Raw genomic sequence first — 18,715 nt, forward strand, 5'->3', positions numbered from 1 at the left:
TGATAAAATAAGCTCCAACGGCGCTAATGCAAGCCTTGCCATTGTCGCGATGTCCAATGTATGTCGATGAATGCTAGCTCTCGCCGCACGCGAACAGTCACCAATTTTCAACAAAGCCCGTACTGACACCGATGAACGCAAGATCGTCACCAATTCTATTCCGCACATGAATTGCGCGCGATGGCAACCATGGCAGGGCACGGTGTTGAAGCTGTTGATGAATTTGGAAGCCTGATGGAGGAGATGCTGGACAAAGCGCAAGAGGTCAAGCAGACGGATACGGTGGATCCTCCATTGAACAAATCCGATCTGGCAGACTCATTCGAGGAAATTCTGTCTATCTTCTCTCCTACGACCTCTGCCGATTTCAAGAAGCATGTCATCGAGACTGCTATCCGACCCATATTCTACAACCTACTGGTGAGATTCTCATCAGTACGAGCATACGAAGACATATCTGACCTCCCATAGGCCACTACATCTATCGATTCGCCCTCTTTCGTGAGACTGTGGAACCTGTTCGACATAATATCGATCCTCTCCGATGATGAACATACTGAGTCTGGTCTCCTGTTCTGGCTTGTGGAAGAGCTCCTGGATAGCCAGACAATTGCAGGATGCCGAAAAATATTCGATTTTCTAGAGTCAAGAAGAGAACGAATTACCGCCAAGCATTTTCAGTCGAAGAATTTGGTCATTCTTAGAAGCTGCAACGAACTTCTGCGACGACTTTCTCGCGCCGAAGATACAGCTTTCTGTGGGAGAGTTTTTATCTTTCTATTCCAAAGCTTCCCCCTTGGAGATAGAAGTTCCGTCAACCTTCGTGGCGAATACCACACGGAAAATGTTACGGCCTTCGAGCAACTACCTCCCAAGGAGGCGGCCACGATGGAAGTAGACTCCGATACCAGCTTGAAGCCCCCTGCGCCAGTTGCGAAGATCGCGAATGGAGCTTCTAAGAAATCATCCGAGGATTTTACTACCGGTGCCAAGGGAGTCACGTTTCAGAAAGTTGAGAAACCCATGGCCTCTGATGAGCTATATCCTATCTTCTGGGCTCTCCAACAGAATTTCAGCCAACCAAAGAGATTATTTGACTCCAAACATCCTGAGAACTTTGCAGATTTCAAATCTGGACTCGAGGCTACAATGGCTGTGTTCAAGTCTGTTCAAGCGGAGAATTCTGGACGTCCCTCCAAAGTTATTGACGAAAGTAAAAGGGGTACAAAGAGGAAGCGAGGGTTGGGAGATGATGACTTGGCTAATGCTTTCAACCCGAAATATCTGACAAGCCCAGATCTGTTTGAATTAGAGGTATGTGGTTGCATTCCTTGACAACGTCTAGGTCATCTAACATATTGTTATAGATCAGTGATTTGTCTTTTCGGAGACATATATTAGTGCAAGTTCTCATTATCATGGAATTTCTCTTGTCCCTCAGCGCCAGAGCAAAGGCCAAATTGGCTAGAGCCTCGCTACCTGATAACGCAAACAAGTCTGTCATGTATGCTGATTGGACCTTAAGTGAAGACGATGTAAGTTTGCGAGACAGTTCACGCTGCCTATATCTGTCCGCCTCGGGTGAATTGGAAACATTCACTAACGAGTTATAGACGAAATGGGCTATTGAGACAAAGTCATCTGTTGCAGACTATCTGAAGCAGGGTTACGAAGGTCCATTCTATCACCGTATGATCGAAACTGTTCTCTCAAGAGACAAGAACTGGGCTCGTTGGAAAGTGGAAAATTGCCCTTCGATTGCTCGGCCTGCTATCGCGCCCGATGATTACGCTAGCGCAAAAGCCTCAGCCCGGAGAACTACCAACAAGAGGGTGAAACTAAACTCCCTTGGTTCACTAGATTTGAAGTTCCTTCGAGAAAGTGATAATCGCAGCAACATTGACAGGTTAAAAGACAGCTCCAGATACGCTGTCCCTTCAGTAAAGACATACGAGGCCGGCATCTTGGACGACGACTTCGACATCGACCGCGCCCAAGGTGAAGAAGCGAAACAGGCTCCAATCGAAGCTAAAGCTAGTAAGAGTTGGCGTGCTTTGCGAATCGCGACTGGAAGCAAACTTGTGGCTTTCGACAAGATCGAGAGCTCAGAGAAGATCGACGACATCTTCAAAGACGACCCGAAGCCCGAAGAGCCTGTCATCAACAACGAAGAAGAATCAGAAGCCATGGATACCAATATTGCCCCGACAGATCGACGACCAATCATCATCTCTGGTCCCAGCGGTGTAGGAAAAGGTACAATGGTGAACATGCTCATGGATAAGCATCCCAAAGCCTTCGGCAAGAAAGCCTCTCACACTATCAGAGCACCTCGAGAAGGAGAAGTGCATGGTCAACATTACTACTTCATCACCAAGGAGGAATTCGATATCATGCGTGATGGTGACCAGTTCTTGGAGTACAACAACTTCAACGGCAATGACTACGGCACAAGCCGAAAGGTGGTGGAGGCTATTATTGCTCAAGGCAAGGTACCTGTTCTGGAGATGGATTACCACGTAAGTTTCATATCATGCCTTCTCCATGAGAAATGCACTAACCTTTGATACAGGGAATTCAACAACTCAAAGATCAAGGATACGCCTCTCGATTCATCTTCCTTGCTCCACCTGATATACCTACGCTCGAAGAACGCCTTAAGCGCCGTGGATTAGACGATTCCGAGAAGATCAAGCAGAGACTCGAGATTGCTCTCAAGGAGATTGAGCAATCCCAAGTTGAGGGTTTCCAGGATAAGATCATCATCAATGACGATATTGGAGCGACCTATAAGGCGCTAGAGGACTACATCTTCGGTCATGAAGGTAGCGATCAAGTTGCCACAGTCGAAGAAGTAACCAGTATCGAAGATAATGGTGAGAATGGTCATTCTGCTCCAGCCGTCACTGAGATCGTGACCGAGGATGCTGCTGAATAAGGAGCACATATGGGACCTTGAATTTACCTATACCTGTACAATATGCGGCGTTTTCGGATGCATCAAGATCGATCTTGCATAGCGAGGATATGGGAACTAAAAATGCTATGACATGGCGTTCATGAATGCAAGATACCATCTACGGCTTTCTCCTCTATGTCATTTTCTTTTGTGAGACCTATTAGTGATATGTACAGCCCTCAGTCAACCAATTTCCCACCCCAAGCCTCGACTCCTTCCCAAGTGGGATAATCTGTGTACCCGATCGTTCTGTCCTCAAATGGTCCATAGAATCTCGAACGGTCATACTGATTCATTTTCTTGCCCTCCTTCAATCTTTCTAACAGATCTGGCGTGGAGAGATAAAGACGGCCAATTGCAAAAGCATCATAAGTCCCATCTTCAAGAACTCCCCAAACATTCTTATCATTCCAGCCTCCCGCCGTGAAAAAAGGCGTGTCGCCGAAAATCTCGCGGAAAAGAGCTAAAGAAACATCAGGAATTCCCCAGGATTCGAGGACTGTGGCCTGTTTTAGTTTTCTTCTTGCGGAGTGACGAGGATAAAGGAAGACTCACATTTATTTTTCTCCTCCAAGCTGTGAACTTGCTCATATCTCGGCTCAATGAAATGCACATAACTCAATCTATGCTTCCTCTTCAACTCCCTACACAGATGGCCCCATGTCTCCAGTCGCTGCATCCCTCTCGCTTGGTTGTACAGTCCGAAGGGACTTAGTCTGATAGCCAATTTATTCTCTCCTATAGCTTCAGCCAGTGCTTCCATCAACTCCAAAGCAAAGCGACATCTCTTCTCGGGCGAACCGCCATAGTCATCTGTGCGTTTGTTGATATTGCTACTAAGGAATTGCTCGGGGAGATATCCGTTCCCACCATGCACTTCTACGCCGTCGAAACCACATTCTTCAACCGCTCGTTTTGCAGCGAGAACGTAATCACCAATCTGCTCTTTGATTCCCTCCACACTCAGTTCCGTGGGCGGGAAATCCCTGTAGCGGACTTGTTTGCTTTCTCCCGGCGGTGGGTAGGGATAGCATTCATCGTCCTCGTACGGTGTGGCGCTTGCGCTGATAGTCGGCATCCCAGTATGCTGTGGGATTGATGCCCGTCCCGCGTTCCATAATTGAGCATATATGTAGCCTCCTTTGGCGTGTACAGCTTCCACAACGGCTTTCCAGCCTGCTACTTGTTCGGGACAGAAGAGGCCTGGGACGCCTGGCATGCCGTTTCCGATGAGATTAGGGGGGAGGCCTTCCGTGATGAGGAGACCGCCTGGTGTGGTTCGTTGGGCATAGTACTCTGCTACTAGAGAGTCGGGATACCATACTCTGTTGGGGTCTGAGGGTGTGGCAGTGGGTTTGAGTGGTAGTCCGCGGTTTCTTGTTAGAGGAGCGAGCACGATGCGGTGGGAGAGTGTGAGGGTGCCGTTGCCGATTGCGAGGGGCGTGAAGATCTTTGATGCTGGTCCTGTGGGAGCTTCTTCTTTGGCTGCAATGCCGTTTCCTGGGAGAGCTGCTTCTTCAGCTGAAACTTTGGAGGGGACGCGAAGGATGGAACCCATGTTGAATAGCCTTTGTGAGAACGAGAGACGATGAATGATAAGAAACCCCAGAGAAAGGAAATATTCGAAAATAAATATAGAAGTCAAAGTAAGTAGGTACCTGAAGACTTGTGAACTGCTTATCAAGCGCATTTCCCCATTATCTGGGAATCGTACCCATGCGCCCAATACCTCACGTACCTGGCATCCAATGGCTATCGTATCTTGCACCCAATCTAATTCAGAAAACCCTCTCCGGCTATTGACTGGTTTCTCCATGTCTCGCTCCAAATCGGCCAGGATCAGAGTTCGTAAAGCTTTGGCGCTGCTTCCATTCCAGAAGTGGGCTGCATAGTGTTGATTGATAACAGCCTTATCGCTGGCAGTTCCGATGGAAGCTCATCGGATGCCCGTCCGAAGATCCTTGCGCCGCGGTGGCGAGTCATGGTTGGAGCCTTTTCACGATTATTGATCTTGTTGGTTTGGGATTATATATCATGACTTTGGACATGTCACGAAGATGTAGGAGGTCAGAACTTTAAGTAAAGAGAACTTAGCACTGATGAGCCTCAGGGCTGGTTGTGGCTGCTGCAAGGCTAGAGACAAGGCTGAGAAGATTTGCTTATCGATGACCAATGCGGAATGATAAGAATGACATAACGATGAGGGGCAATGAGGGGTCATAATGCAAATATGTTTGGATTGAAGATATTTTCGTGTTCGATATAGATTCAAAGCAATTCCAGTCTTTCCGAATAATGAAGTTCCTTCCATTAATGTGATTTTACTTCTCACCATGCTGTACCCACTCTCCATCCTCAGCCTCGTGCTTCTCTTCCTCATCCACCTCACTCACTCACGGCTCATCCGCTCACCAAAAACACAATCATGAATCGCAATATCACCTCTCCGTCGAAACAGACACCATTCCATTCGAGACCCGCGCACACTGGATGCGAAAAGCCAACGCCGCCCTCCCCGAACTCTCCTCACCATGTCCCTTCGCCCCCTTCGGCACCGTAATCGTAAACCACACCGCAACCTCGCCCGAATTTCCTCACGGCCAATTAATCTGCTATAGCGTGAACCAGAACATACAAGAAGGCAACCCAACTTTACATGGTACCCGACTCTCCTCTCCCAGCCATCACAGCAAAAGCTAACAATCTTTCCCAGGAGAAATATCCGGGATAAACAACTGCACCAAAATCCTCACGGACCCATCAGGACCCTACAAACTCACCCCCAAAGCCGCCCTATCAGCCTTCCACCAGCTAACGCTCTACACGAACGCCGAGCCGTGCCCCATGTGCGCGTCCGCGATCCGGTGGTCGGGCTTCAAAGAGTGTGTTTTCGGGACCAGTATCGGGCATTTGATTGAGAAAGGGTGGTCTCAGATCACGCTTTCGTCGTCGGATGTATTTTCGGAGGCGGGGGCTCTGCCGGGCGCGACGAGGTTGCTTGGGGGTGTGTTGAGGAATGAGACGGATGCGTGGTTTGAGTGGCAGTTTGATGAGGGGGTGAGGTGTCCGAGGGGGTGTGAGAGGAAAGGGGGGAAGGGGTTGTGTGAGCCGGTGGAGGAGGAGGGGAGGGGTAGGAGTGAGTTGTGATGTTGAGGAAAGCCGAAAGGCTAAGTTATCTGTCTGGAAGGAAGTATGTGGTTCTTTTTACCGATATCGGGTATTGGGAAAAGGGAGTCTAGAGATCTTTTGATAAGGTTTACAAAATACAGGTGATGAGGTATTTCACATCTCAGGATGGGTGCAGTATTAAAAGAAAGCAACGCTTTTATAGTGACGGTTATTGTATATGAGTCAGGGTCTTCATAGCTTAGCTAGGAAGCTGATGTGATTGCTCTACGAAATTGGTGCCAGACCTTCATCTGCAAATTCTGTGCAGTATGTATGCAATGCGCCAAGCAGATTCAAAGTCCCTCTGCGTGATATGGCCAACAATTGCTGCTAGGTGATGAATCTTCGGAAAAGCCGAAATGCCAAAGCCAAATGTAGACAGAATGCGAGTCGGATTCGAATATTCCCAAGTTTGTCGGACAGTCAGTCGTCTCGCTTCTTGCTCTTAGCTCTCTTCTTGACTTTGACTTTAGTGTTCTTCCAAGGAAATTGCTGGAAAATTCAAACGGAAAGTCAAGCAGCCTTCAGAATCCACTAGAGGCTAGCTTACGATCGTTGAAGTGGCATGAGCAAGGAATCTATTTCATGTGTACATGTGTTTCTATGAATGTGGGATTCGGTCGTCATCAAGGATGGAAATGTACATTGGAAGTTTGGATCTATGAAGGACATTCACGAGACAGCAGCTTGTCCTCAATTGCTTCTGAAAAGTGAGGTAAGTAAAGATAACCTCTACAGCCTGTTTTAAAGAATGGGAATGATCTCTGGTCAACATCATTCTATAATGAATAATTTGTGATCGTAATTCGAGAACATTCGTGGAATATCAAGACGCAATTCGTTTCGTCGACATTAACATGGCAGAGCATCTGAGCTTTCAATGTCTGTACATGAAGGGGAGGTTGACACGATAGCGTCAATGATCCACGTCTCGACTACACGTCCTATGGTTGACAGTTTTACGAAATGCTATAAAGCTGTTATTGGAAACTAGGAAGATGAGTCGCCTCCGCTTGAAGTGCTCGCATATTAAATGGAGCGGCTGTAATGCAACGACAAACACAACGAAAGAAACTCAAAATTCTCTGGAATTCATAAAATACCATGAATCTAAGAATCCACATCATCACAAAGTCCTTGACTTTGCTCGACTTTGCACCAAGAAGCACAGCTCCGCGAGGAGATAGACCAAGGCTGCTACATTCACCATCACTCGTCCTACGTAGGTAGCTCGCTTGCTCCCTCTACTTTCGGCTTAGCTCTAGCTAACTCCCATATAGATTTAAATAAGGATTTCTTACTCCAAGAATTAGCAGCCGAGTTAGAGCATAAAGATTTAAGAGATAGTAATCCGCTCAAAACAAAGCAAGGCCGGATTAGGAATGGTTAACACCCGTACCGAAAAGAGGCCGCTAAGGATAAACAATGGTTCGCCCTTGTACTAAGCAGTTCATCATGACCCGTCTCATCATGATGAGCTGTTAATGTTTTGTTAAAGTTTTTCATGATTCTTTTGGAGTCATTTTGACTTTAAGCGAGGGAACTTGTTAGTCTCCCAGCTTACTACCAAGAGCGCGGCGAAACCTTCTCTTCAAGAGTGGGGACATCTATCGGAACAACGACAATCAACACTCTTATCAGCCCCGATAACCCAATTCCTGCCCCTCCATTGGTGACAGCTACCCCGCGGCCTTCTTATCAGGAAGCTTCATGCCCGAGACCCTGGAGCTCTCGTCCACGAAACTGCTCATGTGGAGATGTTTAATGAGGTGATGTAGCTCTAAGCTTCTGTTCCTGTGAATGCATATTTAAGCTCTCCTTCTTTTCTTCTATTTTCTCTTCACTGTACAAGATCAATTGCACTGTTTTTTGATTTTCAAGATGTCTACTCCGTATGGTCTCTCGGCCGAAGCTCTCAAAGTGAAGCCTTTTGAGTGGGATGATCATTATGATTTCCCTCGAGATCTGGTTGGGTATGGCGAGGAATCATTCAATCCTCAATGGCCCAATGGAGCAAAGATTGCAGTGTCATTCGTGATCAATTACGAAGAGGCAAGCTTTCCCTCCTCCAATTCCGTCCCCTCCCCGCTTCCTCCCACTAACTCCCACCCTAGGGCGCCGAACACACAGTCCTAAATGGCGACATGCACTCAGAAACCCACCTCTGGGAAGCCCCAGGCGGGACGCCCAAAGTCCAAGAACGCGCCGTAAACATCGAATCAGAATATGACTACGGCTCCCGCTCGGGCGTCTGGCGCCTCTTCCGCCTCTTCAACAACTACAACTACAAATACACGCTCTACGCAGTGGGAAAAGCCATCGAAGACAACCCCTCCGTGGGCATCTCGTCTGTGAAGAACGGCCACGATGTAGCATCCCACGCGTATCGCTGGATCGACTACGCGGACATGCCGCCGGAGAAGGAGAAGGCGTATATCAAGAAGGAGATTGAGACCATTGCGAAGATTTGCGGGGAGCCGCCGAAGGGGTGGTATTATGGGCGATTGTCGAGTAGGTCACATGCTCTGGTGTGGGATGTGTATAAGGAGATGGGGATCCCGTTGCTGTGGGAGGCGGATTCTTATGCGGATGATTTGCCGTATTGGGTTGATGTTCCTGCGGAGAAGGATGTCGAGAAGCCGGAGGGCATGTTGATGCTTCCTTATTCTTATGGTATGTCCTTTGGTAGTGGGGGAGAGACAGTGCTGATGAGAGGAAACAGATTGCAACGACTACAAGTTCAATGTCCCAACTGGATTTGGATCACCAACAGATTTCCACGATCATGTGAAGTCAGCTTTCGATACACTGTATGAGGAGGGCTGCGAAGGTTCGCCTAAGATGATGACTATTGCTCTTCATTGTCGTTGTATCGGCAAGCCAGGTCGTTTCGGAGCCTTGAAGAAGATTGTTAAATATATCAACGGTCATGAGGGTGTTTGGGTTGCTACCAGGACGCAAATTGCAGAGCATTTTAGGAAGAAATTCCCGTATCAGCGAGGACACTTGGCGCCAGGTGTAAAGAGGGCGGAGGCGAAGAATACGATTAATGCGTGGCCAGCACATAAGGACGTTCCTGTTTGAGTATGGAAAAGGGTGGGAATGGGGTATGTGTTCATGTTGGTTGTATAATGTTTTGGAAGCTTTAAAAAACCTTGAAAATGAGTTTTGCATATTTTTAGTTCTTCGGACTGCGAAGGAAAATTTACTACGCCTCAGGTGGATAGCTAGCCACTTTCCAAATGAGAAAGCCTTCACTGTGCGGCGTCTGAAGAAAGTCCGGTTTGTTTCAGGAAAGTTCTTGTTCAATGCTGCATGGTGCGCTGTTCGGATGTCCGAAGCGCTGCTAGACCGTGAGACTTTCGTTGCATATTTGCTATAAGCCTGACATCCCATTGAATTGGCATTCTGTCAAGTTGCAAGTGGGATTCCTATCTTCTTCAGACATCAATGGATGTTTTGATGAGAGCGTGGGGTAGGGGGGGAGTTTTTAAAGGAAGCTTCTTCTTTCGCCAAGCTACTACTCCATTACTTGATATCTTTCTTCGCTTCAATGTGAGGCTAATCTTGATAGTATCATGTAGTAGGCAAAGCGGGAAGTAAAAAATCTTGATTAGCTCGTATCTAGCGGAGAAAAAAAGCCCAGCCTTGGGTGAAAGCACCAGATGAAAGAAAAGAGTAAAAACCAAAGCTGCGTGATTTAGGTAACTAATAAGTGACGGTGGTTCAAACCATGGAATGAGTTCGGAATTGCAATTGAGGTCTTGCTACTTGGAGAGGTTGCAACTTGCCCGGCTAGGAAGAAGACAAGTGGTAGCCATTGCCATGCGTTGTTGACACTGGCTTCGCCCGTATTCCGAATGGTACCGGAGGTTAGTGGCAGTAAGCATAGTAGTCGTCTACTTTGCTCGAACTCAGGAACTAACTCGCTTTGTCTCCTCGCTCAATGATTGCTGGTTAACAAACCCCATATGCTGAAATTGGCAGATACCAGTTCAGTGTCCTGTTGTCCTATCAGCAGGCAGACTAAATCTGGCTGACGAAGAGCCGGCGAGCACCGAACGACGGGCATCCGCCATCCGCGTGTCTAGCCCGGATCTGATATGATACGAGAGCAGGGGAAAGAATGCCGTGACAGCTAGAATCTGGAGAAAGACCAGTCCCGGATAGGAAAATATAGACAGTACGCACCGCCACAGATCGTCGTCGGAAGCGGAGGAATCTCCGGTATTGGGTTGAGTCTTGATTTGAGTCTTGGTTCATTAGACTCTAGTCGGCGTCGGTAGATTTCCAGAAAAGCTGAGCTTATGCAACCTACGTCCGGAATGGAGATTTCCTGGTTTGCGGGACCGAGATGTAGAACATCAAGAGAAGGTTGACTGTGACGAATCAGAAGCGGCTGCTAGAAGAAAGGGGGAATCGATGACGGCTTCATGTGAAGCGAGAGAAAAAAGTGGTGTTGTGACAATCTGATATTGACATATGCTAGAGAGAGTGATGTGCATGATGGGGTTAACAGGTGTCCCCTCTTAACGTCCTAATGTTCAATCGCTTGATTTCTTGCATAAGTTTCGTGGATAAGTAAATAGAAAACTCGTTAGAAAGAGAAGCAAGCTCAGTCACATGATGATATATTGCAACCCACTATTAATCGGATGTGGCTGAGATATCTGGAGGCTGCTCTGCCCTAACATCTTAGCAGCGGACACCATTTTGTGGTCAAGCTTCGATGGCTGCGATCTCTCTTGTTACTCACGATCTTGCCATGGGAGAGGATCGTTGCGTTTGCATTCCGTATTTTAACAAATCACCTTGAAGCATTAACGAGAACGACATACTATATAATGTACGTACATGATTCGTCTTCGCTCCATTCGGCCTTGATTATCAAATCGAGTACGAATGCGACTGTTGTATGTGTGAGAGCGTGCGGTGGGAGGGGTGCCAGCTGATGGACAGGAACGAGGAGGGGTTGACATGTAACTGTACAGGGGACGTTGATGGTGATGCATGTGGATCAGATGTGAGCTATGAAAAATGTAGAGAGTTGTTCATCGAATTAGAGAAATTGTAGAAGGGCTGGTGTAAAATAAATAAAAAAGAATCATTTTTGAGTGTTCGTGGGTGCAGGTTGATCTCGATGGATACTCCCAAACGGTCTGCGCCCCACTTTATCAAGGTCGTCGCATGTGTGGCGTTCGAGACATCATTGACCAGTCTCTCGGACTTCACTTCCCCTTCCACTTCCCACCGCTTCCATTTCGACCATGACTACCCGCGCTTGCTGACGGCATTTGCATCCGATGCTTTTTGAAGCCTTTCTTTAATGACCTCTTTCAATACACCATCCACCATATGCCATGATTAACTTCTGATTTAATGTCTTCTTAAAATCGCTCCATGTCCATTTTCCTTTCCTTGCGTACACGATCTGGTCATCCGCGTTGCCAATACGATACCCGCACATATACGTATCAGATTTTCCTCCCGCCCATCTCCTTCTTGACAAGCTGGCAGATACACTGGCAACTTCAGCGAGCACTTCGAGCCCGTGGGCCGGTCCCCTCATCCATACAGAAAACGATTCAGGAGGAGTGACAGCGTATCAGCCTGTCCAACCGCCTTTGATGTCCTCACTTCCCCTCAACAACACTGCTGTTCCGAACCGATCAACAATTGGCAAGGTCAACGAATCGCTGAGCTCAGATATCCCCTACGAAGATGGTCCTCTGGACGCCACGAGAGACGCGCGACGGGTTGTGAGATTGATACAATGTCCAAATTGCTCATATCCTTTGGTACAGCCTGTCGCTCTGCCATGCGGCAATGCAATATGCAGGAAATGTATGCCAACGGAGACACACACACGACAAAATATCTCATATCCCCAGCATCGTTTGCAAGGGTTCAAGTGTCCAGTGCCGGGATGTGGGGGTGATCATGTTCTTGGAGACTGTGGGACGGATTATGTGCTGAAAGCAATCACGGAGACAGTCAAAAAAGGTATCAACGAATGCAGGATCACCCCTGAAGCCTCCGAAGTTCTTACCATCGTCGAAGAGCAGGACAGTTGGGCAATGGCCGGAATACCTTCTTTGAAAGGCAATGAAATTCGGTCTCGAACATTGCCTGGTGGGAGACTGAGCGCAACCTATACGTTGGCAGAGATGGGAGAGCTCGCATACGAGTCAGAAATTACATACATACCGATGTCACCAACCAACGCGAGGTCTATAGATCTAGACTCTACACTTTTGGAACACATGAAAGAGGCTATAAGGGAAGAGTTGGATTGCTTCATATGCCGGAATGTGTACTTGGAGCCACACACCACTACATGCGGGCACACTTTCTGCAGGAATTGTATACAATCAGTACTAGAAAATTCCCTGTCATGTCCGACATGCAGAACGACTCAAGTCCTTGCTCCTACTATCCGGTCGAAGAATCCTCCTATCAATCTACCTCTTGCTAGGATCGCATCTGGTCTTTTCCCAGAAGCCATGGCTCTACGGGCGGATATATCATCACTGGATGAGGAACTTCCCAAATCAGACCTGAGCACCCCTCTATTTGTCTGTACGCTCTCTTTCCCGGCAATGCCTACGTTTCTACACGTCTTCGAACCCCGTTACCGACTCATGATCGAGCGCGCGCTACAGACCGACGGCAGATTTGGTATGTTACTGCATAATCCTCAACGAGAACCTCAAGGTCACCTCGGACCAGTACATTTCTACCAGTACGGGACCCTGCTAGAGATCGAGAGCATACAAAGGTTACCCGATGGCCGAAGTCTTCTGGAGACAAAGGGTGTCTCGAAATTTAGAGTTCTGAAATATGGCATTAAAGACGGATACACGGTTGGAAATATCGTGAGGATAGATGACATATCCATTGCAGAGGAAGAAGCATTGGAGATTCAAGAAACAACCAGCGCACCTCCACAACGACCATTCTCCGCACAAGCCGTGTTCAACGCACCCCCACATCATCTTGTTACTAGCCAAGGATCCCAGGCTGATAAAGCAGCCACCGTTGCCAGCGACAGAGCCGAATTGCACGTCACACCAACTCAATCCCTCTTCGACATATGTTACGCTTTTGTCAAGAAGATGGAGGGCGAATCTGCTCCGTGGCTCCACAGTAGAGTATATGCGGTGTACGGGCCACCACCCGAGGATCCAGCAATATTTCCATGGTGGTTCGCCAACGTCCTCCCTCTGTCGGAAACAGAAAAGTATCGATTGTTGCACACGTCAAGTGTTCGGGAACGGCTCAAGATCTGCGCATTGTGGGCGAGGGTGATTGAAAAACAAAGATGGTATGTTCCCCGTCATAAATATCGAGGCGGTTGATCTCCATCTTCCCTGCCGGTAGTGCCGGTGTCCTATCCATGAATTGCCAGGATGTGGATACCTATACTCCTTTTTATGTCTTTTTGGAATTAGTTGCGAGATCTGGATGGGTTGCTTGAAAGGAAGATTTGGAAGTAGTGCTCGGTTCAAGCTGCATGGGAGCAGGTTGTCCTTTGTAGTCATGTTGAATCTTTGACCTAGTCTTCATCCAACAACAGACAGATCCGAGAGAGATCTAAACATGCCCTCAGCCTCAACTTGAAGACAACGAAGTTGCAGACTTTGACATGGAGAATGATTGAAACAGAGGAGATATTAGGGCAGAGACCGAGCACTCGACGATGTGTGCCAAACGGGGACGAAGACATTTCTGGGGCAGGAGCGAGAGCTCTTATTTAGAGCAACTGCTGACATTTCCTCTTCCTGCACAGCAGTCAGAGCTCTGGATGCACCGTCGTGTGACTAGCCGGCCTTAGTCTGTTCGTCCTCATCGGATGCATTCTACTTGCGTATATATTGAATCTCCACCAACTCGAGATCTGGATAAATGGGAATCTGTTATGGTAGCATTAGCGTCTATTGCATTTGGGTTCGGGGTATTCGATGCATCTTGGCAGGTCTGGAGCTGGGAGCGAAATTTGACATGGTGGGATAATTGGCGTTCCGGAGCGCCTTCGAGGGCTATGGCTCAGGAAGCAAAGGTGTCGGGTCGGGCAGTGTATGTATGGCAATCCAGTTGGTCATAACGATTTAAAGTTCTGTTATCAATATTTCCAGTGTTCTTGTTAATTCTTATGCTGGTTTCTTGGATTTATGGCTTTACCCATGATAAGTCAAGAGGGTTCTCGAAATTAATGCCCAGGTCAAGTAAGGTTCGGGTGCTGAGGTAAGTTAAGACTGCTTGGGGCCATGACTGACTAGATTAGATCCCAACTTTGAACGTGTCGAAGCGTCTGGTCTCGAGGTCCTACTTCAGCATTTTAGAAGAAGTACCTTGACTTCACGACTTTTCCCGACTTTGGCTAGAGTGAACATCCACTTCAAGGCAGGCAAGCAAGCACAAATCTTCACCTCTCTCTCCGTTTATCCCACTACAGTCCCATTCACCCAAACTCATCGGTCAGCAGCCAACCAAGTTTCCCAAAGCACGCTAGTGACGATAAAAGAGAGGTTTTTCTGCTTGGAATGGTATCCAAATAACATCACAGATAGGCCGAAGACAGACTGCCCAGTGCTTGATGGTTCTGATGTCTGACTTCTACAGAGTATTTTTGGCGAGCTTCAATCTTCGTTGTTTCTCAAGTCATGCTAAACTATCCTCGTATTCTATTCGGGGTAGGTAGGTAGGATAAGGTGGGTAGCTAGTTTTGTTGTTGAGATTTTTGTTTGTTGTCATCTTAGTCAATTGGCGTCCAATACCAAAATGTTCACGTACTTTCTCGTCCACACTAATTATCCCAAGTGCACATACACTTTAGCCACGGGATTCTTTAGACATCTCATCCAAGAGCTATTCATACGCGACAAGATTGGCACATCCTCCGAGCCACCAGCTCGTATGATACATGGATATTACGACTATACAAGGAGGTTGTCCCAATATTCGTACGAGCGTCCGAAGTAGCGCGGATTTGAGTCTGTGAAAGTTCAGGTGGATGTCACACATGCTATTCATTCCGAGAGTTTGTGCCCGGCTGAGTTATCCTCAATCCAAACAAACATTCACGATTCCCTATCGAGCATCCCTCAACAATTCACTCTCAAACAATCACTTGCACTTACTTATCGAGCATCCCCTCTTAGCAGTTATTCACAATTCCTTGTCGAGTGTCTGCTTTTAATCAATCATTCACTCTTATTATCGAGTACCGCTCTCTCTCTTGAAAATCTATATAAACCACCGCTACTCTTGCTCGTTTCCCAGGCCATGCCGGGTAATATTTCGATCCTTATTTTTTTGGCGTTGTGGATGTTGAGATAAAGGGTTAGTCCTATTGTCAAGTATTTGTTTGTTGTCATTTCATTAGACTATTAGATGGTGAAGCAGAGATCTTGGAAATGCAAGACGGCGGTACTCCCGCCAGATACCTCTTCTTTGCTTTCTTTTGTGGATAATTTAGAGAAAGGAAGGCCGTGAGGGGGGTATTTATATATTTTGCTTCAAGTCAAACGATTTTGCCGTCAAAAAATTCACTTTAATAAACTCACAAAATCTATCTGTTTTGGTGGGTTTGTGGATTCACTTACTTCTGGTTTTGGGTGTGGTGTTATATACCCTTCCTCCCTTTACTTCCCCCGCCAGGCCGTTGCAATTCACTTTTCGATCACAAAACCCAAGGACAAGTTGGCTATTGGTGAAGACATTACATTCACTCCTCCTCCTCCCATCCATCCCCTTAGATGAACCTTCAATTGTCAACTGCTTGTTGTTGTCAACTCCCTTCCTGTTGCCAACTTCTTTTCCATGGCCAACCCCCGCTCCACTATCAATACATCCACCACCCAGACAACAAACCTTTCCTGGCAAACAAATGACAATCTACCCACTCAGAAAATCCCTCACTTTAACACTGCACCGAAACGGGTTGAGCCGTGATGAATTGGTGTGCGATGCTCGGAGTTGCTGCAATCTTCTGTGAAGCGACCCCGCGATTTATAGATCTCCTGCCCACGAGAAAAATATATTATCGCCTGAGGCGCCTAGATTCGCAAGAAAATCCTGCTTCGATCAAGCGTCTAATTCGGGTGAATCGTTATATGCAGCAGAAGCGTCCACAATGGGAGACACGACTTCCTTGTCCAATGCGCTGAAGATACGTGAATTCTGAACACCAAGATCTCAACTCGAAAGGTTTCCATGACAAGAAAACGCTCATATCTATTCAACGGCAGAAAATGCGTGAATGGCAGAGTAAACCACGGGAAGATTTGAAGCTAAAGATATTTGCAACTATTTCGTTCACTTAACTTGTTTATTCTTACCTTCAACACACTCCTTTGCCCTTCATTTCAAAATGGCGCAACGACTTCCGAAGCCTATTAATATGGAGCAAGAAACAACTCGTATCTATTCAATCGCCAAAAAAGCGTGAATAATGAAGCAAATCACGAGAAAATTTCAGAGCCAAAGACGTCTATAAATATGTCGTTTCTCAACCTTCTTACTCCTGCCTTCAACACACTCTTCCACTTCAAGATGGCACGTCAACTTCCGAAGCCTATTGATATGGAGCAAGATCTCTTAAACAAATCTACACCCGATACAATAGCCATACTTGTCGCCGGGTGTGCCCAAACCCGGACTGTAGCCGGGTACAGAGCTGCCGGGTGCACCCGGGTAGAGCTCTTGCGGGGGCGGGTGCATTCTTGGGTTTTAAGCTGAGCTTTGTATTTCTTTATTGATATGGAGCAAGAAATCTCAGACGAATTTACTGACCTATAAGCTATTTTCATACTTGATTTCCTTGGATCTATGGCTACACATACAGGAAAAGCCTTTGATCTCCCATCCTTCCAGGGCCCATTACCAACTCAGAAACTTCATCGCCAAGACCGTTACTGCTTAAATTTTGGAAGCAACTCTCAGCTTATAATAGAAATTGAAATGGGTAATGTTGACACCAATCTGGTACTTGACAGCAGAAGATCCGTGACGAAAACAATGTTTGCTGGGCGAGAGGAATTTCCCCCAGGAACAGGTTTCTGGTGGAGTTGGTTCTCTAGAATGACGCTGTACCCGAGAGACTGGGCAACCGCAGCGGATGCTGTATTGCATTGTGGTTTGCAATATGCAAGGAGAGAAAGTTGATCTGGCTACTAGGTGGGTTAATTTATAGTAGCTGAGGAAGCCCATCTTCTGTGGAGGGAGGTCAGGAACAGGATGGTAAATAAGTGAATTATATCAAGATGCATTTGTGACAAGGATTGAGTATGGAGTGAATTCGAATGGGAGGATATTGCTTTGAAAGTTCTGTCCAGAAGTAGAAAGTACACGACCAGATCAAGTCTTCAAATATGCTATGCACTTGTCTAGAGAACAGATTGTTGCATTTGTTACGAGGATCGAGTACAGAGCAAATCTCAAATTGAATAACCACATCTCGAAAATATTTGAAAAAAGTAACAAGGCCAAATATTTCTGAAGTGCAATAAGGACACCCGTAGACAAAGGAAGGCGACGGGTACTGTTCTGGAAGAGAAGACCCTGAAAACTTGTGAAGGAAGGAGTGGATACAAAGTCCAAGCACTTCTCCCCACAACAAATCATACCCAACCCACGATAAAGCAAACTCTCCACATTGCGAAGTAAAGTGGTGAAGTCACACCCAAACTCGATGACTTTGACATAGATACATACCATGGTTCTAGACTTCGGATGGTGGGGCTCGGCTTCGGCTCCAGACAAAAAAAGGAGGCCGGTCCCAAACTTCTCTTGCCTTGGTAGAACGTGATGACATGAACGTAAATTATTGCATGTAGGATTGACATGTGTGGTCGAGATTTTAAGTGATTAAATGGGGGTGTGTGCTTGGAAGGGAATGGGAATCTCTTCGACGTCTGCTTCATTGTGTATGTTTCTGTGTGATGTTGGAAGAAATATGGTATGATGGAGTTGAAATCGAGTCTTGCTCCAGGTGGGACATGAAAAGAATGTTTGGTAGGCGAACTGATTTTCGTCTTTAGTGCCAGGTGAGAACTTCTGCAGCATATCTGGAACTCCAATTAAGTTTCTTGACTCTGGTCAAGCCCTCTCGGATTTTAATGCATCCATAGATTTTGGTGCGGATCCAGAGAGCGCGGCTAGCTTGCTCGCTCGAGAAGCTGTCACAGCATGAATCCGTTCCCAGAGTCCAGATATGTGATGCCTCCTGCAAATAGTAAGAATGGTAGCATTGAGAGACTGACATGCAACGAAGATACTTCACAGAAGAAAGCTGACCTTTCTCGGCCTGATATTTTCAGAGCAAGAAAAGCAGCAAGCAGAGTGAGGAGCATCCCTCCACAACATAAACGTCAGAAAGCACGATGATAGAAAAACTCCACAACGCAAGCCCAACTTTTGTTACACATCGTAAACCACCCATCACAAAACCTTCACCCTCACCCATCCTCACCCAAAACCCACCATAAAAACCAGACATAAAAAAGGGGGTTCGGGACCTCGCACACCGCTCGGTGGCTTGCATGAACAACAGCAGAATAAGTATCTATACCATCTAGCACGTAAGAG

At 46.9% G+C, this 18,715-nt stretch overlaps 5 protein-coding genes across 5 annotated transcripts; 4 read left to right on the forward strand and 1 right to left on the reverse strand.

Moving 5' to 3' along the window:
- The first annotated feature begins 65 nt into the window (after nt 1-65).
- LY89DRAFT_611898 (uncharacterized protein) lies at nt 66-3,092 on the forward strand. Its single transcript, XM_018210598.1, has 5 exons — nt 66-420; nt 472-1,314; nt 1,368-1,535; nt 1,614-2,519; nt 2,573-3,092. Exons 1-5 carry the CDS (start codon nt 181-183, stop codon nt 2,936-2,938), a joined length of 2,523 nt encoding a protein of 840 aa, XP_018074287.1. The 5' UTR covers nt 66-180; the 3' UTR covers nt 2,939-3,092.
- Nucleotides 3,093-3,138: 46 nt separating this feature from the next.
- Nucleotides 3,139-4,517, reverse strand: LY89DRAFT_579916 (FMN-linked oxidoreductase; the record flags this gene model as incomplete). Its single annotated transcript, XM_018209037.1, has 2 exons — nt 3,139-3,458; nt 3,515-4,517. 2 exons carry the CDS (start codon nt 4,515-4,517, stop codon nt 3,139-3,141), a joined length of 1,323 nt encoding a protein of 440 aa, XP_018074288.1.
- Nucleotides 4,518-5,288: 771 nt separating this feature from the next.
- LY89DRAFT_641319 (cytidine deaminase-like protein) lies at nt 5,289-6,106 on the forward strand (the record flags this gene model as incomplete). Its single annotated transcript, XM_018211708.1, has 2 exons — nt 5,289-5,618; nt 5,673-6,106. The coding sequence occupies exons 1-2, from the start codon at nt 5,450-5,452 to the stop codon at nt 6,104-6,106; spliced, it is 603 nt and encodes a 200-aa protein (XP_018074289.1). The 5' UTR covers nt 5,289-5,449.
- Nucleotides 6,107-7,737: 1,631 nt separating this feature from the next.
- LY89DRAFT_716412 (polysaccharide deacetylase) lies at nt 7,738-9,401 on the forward strand. Its single transcript, XM_018218265.1, has 3 exons — nt 7,738-8,179; nt 8,242-8,800; nt 8,850-9,401. Exons 1-3 carry the CDS (start codon nt 8,009-8,011, stop codon nt 9,209-9,211), a joined length of 1,092 nt encoding a protein of 363 aa, XP_018074290.1. The 5' UTR covers nt 7,738-8,008; the 3' UTR covers nt 9,212-9,401.
- Nucleotides 9,402-11,571: 2,170 nt separating this feature from the next.
- On the forward strand, nt 11,572-14,232 carry LY89DRAFT_466638 (uncharacterized protein). Its single transcript, XM_018207722.1, has 4 exons — nt 11,572-11,594; nt 11,649-12,130; nt 12,188-13,451; nt 13,917-14,232. Exons 2-4 carry the CDS (start codon nt 11,755-11,757, stop codon nt 13,945-13,947), a joined length of 1,671 nt encoding a protein of 556 aa, XP_018074291.1. The 5' UTR covers nt 11,572-11,594; nt 11,649-11,754; the 3' UTR covers nt 13,948-14,232.
- The last annotated feature ends 4,483 nt before the right edge of the window (nt 14,233-18,715 follow it).

The sequence above is a fragment of the Mollisia scopiformis genome, assembly GCF_001500285.1.
Source record: "Mollisia scopiformis unplaced genomic scaffold LY89scaffold_7, whole genome shotgun sequence".
NCBI classification, from domain to species: domain Eukaryota; kingdom Fungi; phylum Ascomycota; class Leotiomycetes; order Helotiales; family Mollisiaceae; genus Mollisia; species Mollisia scopiformis.